This window comes from Rhea americana, unplaced genomic scaffold (assembly GCF_003343005.1).
Source record: "Rhea americana isolate MKP2758 unplaced genomic scaffold, rheAme1 scaffold_152, whole genome shotgun sequence".
NCBI classification, from domain to species: Eukaryota; Metazoa; Chordata; class Aves; order Rheiformes; family Rheidae; genus Rhea; species Rhea americana.
Window position 1 is genome coordinate 1,136,282 of NW_028185617.1, and position 11,184 is coordinate 1,147,465.

General features: G+C 39.5%; 1 protein-coding gene across 1 annotated transcript in view; it reads right to left on the minus strand.

Annotated features, from left to right (window-relative positions):
- Positions 1 to 1,411: 1,411 nt before the first annotated feature.
- WNT16 (Wnt family member 16) overlaps positions 1,412 to 11,184 on the minus strand; it is a 10,359-nt gene continuing 586 nt past the window's right edge. Inside the window, exons 3-4 of the mRNA XM_085299704.1 lie at positions 9,041 to 9,327; positions 1,412 to 1,876 (exon numbers count right to left, since the gene is read on the minus strand). Of these exons, the coding sequence (XP_085155830.1) occupies positions 1,412 to 1,876; positions 9,041 to 9,327 (752 nt within the window). The remainder of the gene's footprint in view (positions 1,877 to 9,040; positions 9,328 to 11,184) is intronic.

The window sequence follows — 11,184 nt, forward strand, 5'->3', positions numbered from 1 at the left end:
ATGTCAAGGGCTGTAATCTTATCGCATTAGTTCTGGGAACCTTTTACATAACTTGCATAATTTAAATATCTACAAAATATAAACTTTCTTGTCTTATCAAAAATACGACTTTGCACATTTAAACAGCAGAAATCSTTTCACATGATGCTTTTTAAGCCAGGCTTTAAATCGTTGCATAAAAATAAACAACCTTCTGTAAATGTAAAATAAAATTGAGTCAACATGTGGGGAGAAAACATTATCAATAATAGTTTAAATATTTTAGTGATGTGAGCTAATCCACAAATTACATTGTGCATTGAACTTATTTTATAAGCATGATTAGATGGGATGAAATCTAACAAATGTTCTAGCTACTGCTCCTATATGAAAGAGAAAGCAAGTCAAGCTTTAAAAATTCTTTCACTTAATGACAGCTCTTTCGTGATGAATCTTGTATGGTATGTGGAGAGAAACTATAAAAATGATGGTGAACCACCATCAAGATGGTTGAAACAGTTTATTACACACAGTCCAACTGCGGGGGGAAGTTTGGCTGACTAGCACAATGTGCGTTCAGATACTAAGGAAATGCCTGCAAGGGATTTTATTTCCTTCAAATAGCAAAATTCTGTCTCTCCTCTGACCAATTTCTTGTGCATTTAAAAGATATTCTATAAGAAAAATCCTAAAAGGTTTGGTATTTTTATGAATATGAATGGTAATTCATATTCATCAAACTAGTAACCCCTCTTTTCTGGGCAATGCTTCCATCCAAATGGATCATCAGTCCATTCGGACCAGTGCTCAACTCACTACATTCACATACATTTCTGAGTAGCAGACTCTCTTTTTTACATTATGCAGAAGGCTTTCCATACAAGAAGCAGATGCTAAGCAAATGCTTCATGGTTAACAACGCAATATTTCCTGTATCTTTTCTCTTTTCTTCYTTTTTTAAAGTCTGTGGAAATGACCACCTAGCAGATTCACTCAGTCCCACTCTTCAAAATATGGAAGTAAAGATTTTATCTCACGTCTTACATGCTATCTTAACTCTTCAGGCTCTGGCCAACAAGATGTCCTTGAGTTTTTGCCACTGTACGTACCAACCGCTTTGATCTTCACCATGTTGGGTTTGTTAAAGACTTGGAAGGTTTAGCTCTGTCCCTAGTCACGGAGTTACACATTGAAATGTGTCATTGGGAGTCTTCTCTTGCTGTTTTAGCTATCCATGTGTGCAGGCTGCTATTCACTTAATTGCTCTTTCATAGGCCAAAATATTTGGACTACCCTTTATTTGCAAGTACCCATTCCCCCTTAGGCTGATCCCCTGTACTCGCCCACGGTCAGCATRCCGCCTGCGTGGCAGTTATCTGTACAAAACAGCGTACAAAACAAGATGATTTGGCTGTGCTTGCTGTACTCCGTCTTACTTGCAGGTATGCACATCAGTCATGGTCTCACACCTTCGGCAGCGTACATAGCAGCACCAGACGAACTTGCATTCACATCTCTCCACGTGTCTGACTACATGAGTGTTGTACCCACGCCCACAGCAGAGGAGGTTGCAGCCATCAGATCCCTCTGATGTGCGGTTACATTCCCTTCCCTGAGTTCCAGGGATCCCCAATTTAGSATCTTCTACACAGTAATTGGGTGATTTGTTTACATACAGCAGATCTTCTTTCTGGATTGGTATTTTTCGCTGTTTTTTTTCTTTCCTGCGTATTTTTTTTTTCATTCTGTCTGATATCTGTATGCTGTTTTCATACTTATCCTTTAAAAAACGGCCAATCTTTTCAAAGGAGGACATTGTTTTCCAACAAGTTTTCACAGCACAGGACCCAGAAACACCATGACAACGGCAATCCACTGACATCAGCTTTGCTACAGCCTGAAAATGAAGTGAGAATAACGTTTGGATGTAGCTTTTCATTCATTAAGCATCCTGCCCGACATCTCCAGGCACTTAATGCTGCTGCTGCCGTTGCCATTGCACTGATGGGGAAGCCAGACTGCAGGAGAATACGTTTAATGAATCAGGCTTTCAATTTTGGACCCCTGTGTGAGAAGCCTGATCTTTAGTCGTGCAAGCACCTGCAGTTTACAATGTCCATAACTTGGCAATATCCAGTCATAATAATGGGAGCTTGTATTTCTGGCTGGCTTTTCTTTCTGAATGCTCCTAAATACCTGAAATGACTCATCCTGTGTCACTCCACCCATGGCTGGTATGCAAAAGCTCCTTGTGGGGAACAGCAAGCGGGGAATCATGGAAAGGATGGGTAACTGCACAGTTTCTAAGCTGGAAGAGATTTATGGGCATGTCTATATCATCTTTTAAGGATGCCTTGAGGCCTCAATATCTCTAAGCATTCAGAACGCAGTCTCTGACTATGGCCACAGGACCAGCTGGAGGTGGCACCCAGCACCTGTGTAACCCAGGTGGTGCCGCGCAGTGCTCAGCCTGCTGGCCACCTCCGAGCATCCTGGTGCAGAGAGCAAGCAGCACCCACACCTCTGGGCTGCAAGAAAACACCATTGAGAGAGCTAAGCAGAGGTGGCTTCAAGTCAGGCTTTTCTAGAATGAATTTCAAGTGCCTCCCACTTACAAGATCAAGCCCTATTTTTGTAATTTAGGTTTACTAGTGCTGTCATAGGTTTCCAGTGTTTTTTTTTTTCGTTGCACAAAGGCTCTATTTAACCCATTTTGATAGTTGCACTGATATCATTTTATTTAATATTTTAGCAAAATTATCACAGTTATTAGCAACATTAAAATGTCCTGACTACATTTCAATGCCTTCACCGATTCAGGCACTAGACTGAACAGTAACTACCTGACCAACAAAGGGAATCCACAGCCCACAGCCTGCATTAAGCTTTTACAACATGTAAGAATTTTGGCACAGTTTATATCAGAGCAAGCCCCAAGGAACTGGAATTTGTAAACAAGCAGTAACTTTCTTTATCTGAGATTGCAATTCAAATAGTCAGCAGACAACCAATATAATGCTTCCTTCTCGAAAGGTCACAGTATAAAATTGCATGATTAGACTTGCGGCACACCTCACATTATACTCCAGAAGTCTACAAAAACACCCCATCACATGCATGAATATAGCAAAAGGACAAAGAATCATAAAATCTTTTTTTTTTAGCTTTCCATTAACTGTACCCCACTTTTGTAGCCATCTTGTAGATTCATCTAGACCATTGTTTAATGGTTTGGAAAGTCCATGCTACATTTTAGCTAACTTTTCCATCACATCTTGTTTCCATAATAAAGGCAATCATTAACTTATATATATGTATGTGATTGTTTTAAAGGATCATTTGGGGGGGACTGTAACAGAAAGACTGAATTTTACATGAATTAATAGTAAGAACAAATTTCTCTTGAAACTTCGCATGCAGCAAGACCAATACAGCTTCAAATTATTCCTCTGTGGATGAACAACTACTTCCCACTAAGTGGGAGGAGACAAGAAGACACAACTTCACACTGTTTATTAAAATTCACTCTAAACRTTCACTTCCTCCACAACCTTCACAAATATTTAACAGTGTCAATCTACATCTTTCTCAAACTGCTGTTTGTAAAAGGGGAGGAAAAAAAGGAAACAAAGGYATCTAACAAGTTCCTCTGGTTTTCCTAGAGAAAGTAATTCCACCTGTGCCTGTTCTTAAGTTCTGATTGTGCAGCRAGAACAAAACCCTGATCCCACAGAGCCCCACTGACCCACTGCTGTTATCTGTGACCAAGAATAAACTCATCCGAGGCTGCTTATTTATATCTCAGATGGTACAAATGTATCCTCAAAGTTTCAGAGCCAGTTTCTGGACTATCTGCTCTCATGGAGTAGACAGAATGAGCTGTTTGTACCCTATGTTTCATAGTGGGACTTTTCATCATGGTCAATATGGTCACTGAAGCTTGGGACCCAACCCAGTATAGTTAAACCCATGGATTCCAGTGGCAGTTGAGGCCTCCTGGCACATTCTGCCCAGAAGATACTGACACACGCCCAAGCTGGTATCTGCATATAACTTGACAAACATTAGTAAAAATACACATGACCAAAGTGTTTGCTTGGAGTCGCGTCTTCTTTGATGAATGAATAGGGYTTATTTGTTGGTAGAGGTTACCATGAAACACAAACAAGTGAAGCATTTAAAGAACCATTAGCACGAAATAGCAGGTGTATGCCCTAACCTGATAAAGACATTAGCCTTTACAAACTAAATCTGGTGAAATAAKATATTTCAGGTCCTGTGGGCTGCATTTGGGGCTGGAGGTTTTTCCCTACCCTGGAAGAAATAAGAATATTGGAACAAGCAGATCCTCTCCTCAGAGCACACACAGACTCTTTTCAGTGGCAAATCAACCATCAGTATTTCTTGCAGATACTTGTCTTCTCTTCTTCACAGGCTAGTTTATGTTTAATGGACAAATATGACCTTATGCTCATACCTTCAGAATCTATCAATAAGGAAATCACTGTGCAGCCTGAATATGCATCATTAAGACATAACATTGATTGAGGCAGATGAGAATTTGATATCCAAGGATATAAAGTCTTTGTGAGAGTACAGATAAGCTAATAAAATGACAAGGAAAATGAAAATGTAACATAAAAATGTAAATATTATACACAATTTAGAAACAGAATGGATTTAATAATGTTTTCCAGTTTCCATTATTATTTATTTGTATCATAGTAAGTAATTGGAATCCCAAAGTTATTTGAAACCAGTTTTGTTATAAGTCATACAGATGTAGTGCTTGCTTTCACTGAAGTATGCCAGGATACTACTTAGGGAAAAAAACAGCTGCAGAAAAATATATGATTTTGTTTTGGGAAAAAAAAATTATTTCCAAGTCTGCTAAAATCRGGAACTGTAAAATCTAAATGTAGCAAAATGATACAGAACATGCCTGGAGGAGCACTGTGTCTGTTAGGTTATTTTGATGTGGACACATAGCCTCACAGATGATGCTTAGAGTCTTTCTCTGAGGACAAAATCAATGAAAACCAAAGGGAAGCAGAGTTTCTAAACAAAAGCAAGAACATATGTTGTAGTCTTAGTCTGGCATCAAAATATAAAAATGCTGTATATATGTTCATGTAAGATCAGATCAATGCAAGCACTGTAAATGTGACTGAGTTTGGTTGAGATTGTTCACAGCATTTACAAATATYTGTGTTCTTATTCTGTGCTGCCCAAGCTTCTTATATGAGATTTTGATACAATCTGTTTTAAAATGATTAATGGTRTTATCACAACTGTGCACAACCCCAGGCTATTGCTTCCCAACTGCCAGAATTAACATAGCAAGTTTTCAGATTGGGCTCCAATGCATTTTGGCCTGTCTCTACCAGTGGCACTGGGAGCTGACATCTTSCTTTGGCTGATCACAAAACATGGACCAGGAGCTCAAGCTGTCATGTGAGCTTTAATGAACAAGSTCCCAAAGCACAATGTCTGGCAAAGTTTAGGGGGGTGGATTAGTTTCACAGGGGCAAATGACTGCAACCTGAGAATGTCCAAGTCCAGAAGTAAAATAAAGCTTTAGAAAGACCTCTCTCTTCAGCCTGTCCTACCATGGATTTAGCTGTTCAGCTCAGCACACTAGCTACAGAGCCTCTCAGTCCTAGTGTCTGACCATCCTCATCCTTTTATAATAAGGAGCTAACAGATATACAAAATAGATGGGGTTGGAAGAGACCTCTGGAGATCATCTAGTCCTACTGCCCTGTTTGAGTATGGTGACCTAGAGCAGGTTGCCCATGCCCACATCCAGTTGGGTTTTGAGTACCTTCAAGAATGGAGACTCCACAACCTCTCTGGGCAACCTATTCCAGTCTTCAGTCACCCTCACAGCAAAGTGTTTTCTTATGTTTAAGTGGAAGATTTAACTATGAAATGTAGAATTATAAAATAAGATTTTATATGGAARTAAGAAAGGAACAAGAGAATTCCCTACATACCAACGCCATTAGCTACTCCAAACAAAGAGAAGAATTATCCCTGGAAGACTGATCTCACAAGACAGAACCAGGAACATGACAGTATTTATTATAAAAAGGTCACAGGATTCCAAAATATATTGGCAAACATCCTTCCTGTAAGCTCCAAAATACAAAGGTCAACTATTCCCAACATCTTCTAGTTAAAGATTTTTAAACTGTAAAAATTGAAAACTCTCCTAAACTTTACTTCAGCTAATACTGTTGTTAGAAACCCCAACTACCAACAATAAACATTCCCCTTCACATTCGATAGTGGTCAAAACGTYTACTTTATCCTACAGCTTGCCATTAAATTACAAAATATTTACACATGGAAGATGTACTAAATACTCTGCATATTTTCGTCCAAGATAATGAAAAACCATTGCTACAAAAACAGTGTAGCTAAAGATCTTTGGGTCCTTTAAGCTTGCAGTGCATGTTTGTTTGTTTGAAAAAAAAAAGTACTGTCATGAAAAAGGAACAAGTATATATCCTATGTATGTACCAAATGAGCTTTTGCTAGTGTTCCTGCACAGCTTTGTYGCACTGCTCAGCGCTGTGAAAAATCAGTAATCCTGAAAGGTGCTCAGGACCTTAAGGTTCCTGTTGGGCCAGATGCTATCTCATTCATAATGACTGACAGCCTAGTCTAAAGCATCAAATTTGTGAAGCTATTTATAGTAAGAGGTACCAATGAATGTGAATAGTAATAGAAGATTCTACAGCTACATCAAAATAAGAACGTGGATGCCAAACACAGAACTTATACTTTCAACCATATAACTTGGATCTAAGATAATTTGGATCCTGTCAAAAATACTATTCATGGAAAATGAAGTCTCATTTAACTAAATCTTTCAGCCACTTGCACCTTTAGCTCACTATTTGAAAATACATAAAGACGCTATCTTCGGCAGCAGTACCAGCTGAGCGTATGCTTCCCCTTTGCTAGTCAGTCCTGTGGGTGTGACTGACCACTGTAGATGAGATCAGGGAACGGATCCAACTTTCGAGAAATCAACCCCAAAATAAGTTTCTCTTATGGATGAGGTGTCTGTTCTTCTTTTTTTAAAAAAGCTGAAGTTCCTTGATATGGTTCATGGCGCAAGGCCCTAGGGAGCTGTTCTGTGCATCTGCAGGAGACAGCTTAACACAGCACATGCAGGAGTAAGTGATGAGCATGCAGATGGTGCAGAAGACTGTAAGTGAATACTGACACTGAAGACAAGAAGTTAGCAAACAACAGCTGCCRCGAAACTACACCAAACCAGAGGCAGAAGAGAGAAGAGGGTATCAAGGAGAAGGTCTGTGTGTGTAGATGCCACCTAAATTCAGAAATCGCATTCCTGTTTCTCTTTCAAGTTCCTCAGGGGCCTGGCAGTCTGCTTCCCTACAATTTCACTGTTGCCCCAGTYTGAATAAGTGGCACTGCCTCACATCTATCTAGCTACTTTCCAGGAATTCAGCATTTTTCTTAGTCTCTTGGCTGAATAGTGTGATAGGAGTCTCAGTGTATGTGTAATGCAGACTGTCAGGACCGGCCTGAAACATTGCTGTGTCTTGTGGTCCACATTCTAGTGACAAACACAGGAATAAAAATAAAAATTCATATCTGCATTGCATATAAAAATTTATGAACTTGAAGAGAGACTATTTTACAGAGATTATATTGTCCTCCTCAACTGTCTCCCTCTATAAACACAATAATTGACTTCTGGCTCCTTCCAGCTAACTCTCCCAGTTCCCTTACTAACATCTCCCACTACACAATACCACTGCCTTTTCCTGGACATGATTTAGCTAACCGATCAATCTAGCAAAACTAATATTCTCAGTTTTAAAGTTTGTTTCTTCTATTTCAGGCTTTAGAAAGGCTTGCATGTCTTAAATATTTTCTGTTTTTCCAACTATATCATTTATTTAAATAAATTATATTATGTCTACTAGCAAACTATGAAAATAGGCTTACTTACTAAAAAAGTTCTTTTCAGTAAAATCCACTGATGCTGCTCCTGGCTACAGGAAATTACAGAGTTAAAAAGGAGTCCAGCACGCATGATCCAAAATGARGCCAAAACCAGAGGATCCATTTTTCTTCTCTTCAGTTATAGGTGTGTCACAGAGCAGATTTAAAGAATTACTGGGCCACAGAGAGACAATAAACACTTATGAGGTTAAAAACTCATGAAGCAGAGAAACTATTTTTAAAGCAAGAACCAGAATCCAAGKCTCTGCCATACCAGATGTAGCCCTTGTCACTAGATTACAGAGTCACAGTCCCCTCTACTGGCTGTTCCTGTCCCATCACTTGGTCATGTCTCCATCATCTGCAGAAGAATAGCACACAGGAACCCAGCTTCACTCCCACACACACCCCTACCATTTGATGATAAGAACATTTCCTCTGCAATCATAGGTTTGAATTGTCTTGGACTGGAGAACGCCTGTCTGAAGCAAATCTCCTCTCATCTCTTTGTTGAGCACTCTACCCAGCAGGCTACTTTAAAATGGAAATGGCATTTCTATCCCGTATTTCAAAAGAAAAGGTTAAATCTAGATTTGTTCTTTGAATTTTTCTGCCTTCTCCTCCCAGGCAATGATTCCAGGCTGTGGATCCCAACTGGGTAATGATGCCTTATGTCAACTGTATCTGCTCACTCAGTATTACAGAGAATTAAAAATGCAGTTGATGAAAATAACTGAACCAAACAGATAATACGAGAAAAAAATCCTTATGCATTATTGTGATGAAGAGACTAGTTAAAGTTGATATTGGTTAAAGAATGGATATCTGAGATTATTTTGAATAGTACTCCAGATCTAATTCTTATTCTGTGGATTTTATTTTAAACTTTGAAGCACGTTAGTCAAAAATAACTTTGAATTCAGCTTTGTACGTGTTTGCTTTGGAGGTCTTAGTGCAGTTCTTGCCATTGGCCCATTAGTACCTGCAGTCAGGCACAGGCTTTATTTGGTTAATGCCATTTTGGCAATTAAACCCAACAAGCAATTGCTCCCATTTTTTAACCAGCAATACATACCTGCCTCCCAGCCTCATTATTGTGCATGTTCATTGCTGCCAATCCACTCCCACTCTTGCCCGTTATGTTCCTGATAGGCACATCCAAGAACTTTCTGCTGAACGACATTCCATAGTGGATATCATCCGAGCAGCCGCCCCAGTGCCAGCCCTCGCTGGCCGAGCCGCCGGTCTGCAGGGTGGTATCACAGGAGCACTCGGTCACATTTCCCGCACTGCAGGATCGCGTCACGGAGTGCACAAGGCCTGCCGCCGTCACTGCGTATATAAATGCAGTCTCCTTTGTACCTACAAGAGAACGTACGCATATGTTCCTTCGTAACTTCCTCTGATTAGCTACCATGACTGAGCTGTACAATCCAATTTTATAAGCCACAGTATTATTACWAGGGAACAGCTACGAGTCTAAAGCCATCATGGCTTGATCTGCACAGTTAAATTGTTTAAAGCAATGGTTATTCATATTCAAACAAGACTTCAGGGCCTATTCATATGACTATGCTATTAACTGTGCTGTTTCTGTCTGCTTTATATGATGTGATTTTTGGTAACTTTCTACATCCAGTTTGGAACTTTATTTTATTTGCCACAGAAACTTTCAAGTAAACTGGGTTTCAATTAAAAAAAAAAAAAAAAAAAAAAAAAAAAAAAAAAAAAAAAAAAAAAAAAAAAAAGTCTTGCTCTCCATGCTGCTTTTCACCATTCATAGTGATTTGAATAGGAAGAAGTTAGTTCAGATCTTGGAGGAGGAACTCAAAGCTGTCATGATCCTAGGTTACTTTGGTACAGGGCCAGAACTTACCTCATGCTAAATTTAGCAAACATTGAGGTTATTCTAATTCACAAAGGTTGTGAACAGCCACAAGAATCTGAAATCAGCCAGAAATCAGGATGGCACAAGAATGTTTAGGCCGTGTTCCTATAATAAGCTGTCCGTAGGAATGACAGCAGTATAAAAAGTCTTTATACTCTTCCTATTATAYCACAGAAGAATCATGGAGTTATCTGCCTGGGCCTCCTAAGACAGTCAAATTCTGTTAGACCTGTGGCATAAAGTGACACAAATCTTTAAGCACTGCTAAGCAGAGCATGCCCTTTAAGCAAACCTAAACTCAACACCTGGCCAATTAACTGCAGCTGAAATTTCACTATACTAATTTTCACTGTTGTCAAATTGTTATTCCAGTCTCTAAAGCTCCTGCTCATTAACAAGAAAATTCCTGGTCATTTCTCTTCTTCATACTAGTCCGTTGTACTGGTACTGTAATAAAGTGTTTTACAGAGCATACGAATGGACTTTCTTGTGTGAGCAGTGTCACTCACTTAYGGGTCTGTAGGAACTGTCCATCCCGTTAGACGGGAGGAGTAACACCCAGTACATATGGCTACATACAGCAGGGTAGACTACTTACAGGGTTGATTTTTTTATTTCTTTTGGAAGGTGTATCACATTTTAATCCTCCTTTTTATGGGTTTTCTGGTTAAGGTTTATTTCTTCACATTTGTATTATAATATAACGATTACACAAACACAAAATGTGTTTTAACTGTAATACTTAATAGAGTTCACATCCACGGTAACACTGAATTTGGTGAGCACAGCACTCAATAAACTTGTAGGGACAAGGCCTTTGAAACTGCCTTTTAATGCAAACAAAATGTCCCTAATTCAGTGTAAAGTTCAGCAATTGCACTGTTAGTTCGTGTAATAAAAACTCCTTTGAACTTGCTGAGCTGAGCAATACTGTCTAATTGAGTGCATGTGATATATTTTAAGTAATTCACATCACACTTGGTGTTKCAAGCAGATTTTTACCTGCAATCCAGCGACCCTTATGAAATGCAATGTGTCACTGCCCTGCAGATTTAGTAATTATGACATAAATAAGGTGATAAAAATGCAAGTCAGTCTAAGAATAACAACATTTCAACACAGTTAAGTGGATCTAGTTACAGACACTGTCATCCAAAGCTGTATTAAGTAAAAATTAAAGTAACGAGTGATAATTTCGGAAAGACAGTGGTAGGATTGGTCTGCTGTGTGGATTTCGTGTACCTGCACGGCCGCGTCAGCCTGCCGGGGCAGCTGCGGTCGCTGCCCGTCACGACGGCCCCGCTATGCCCGGTTTGCAGCGGGGACGGGCG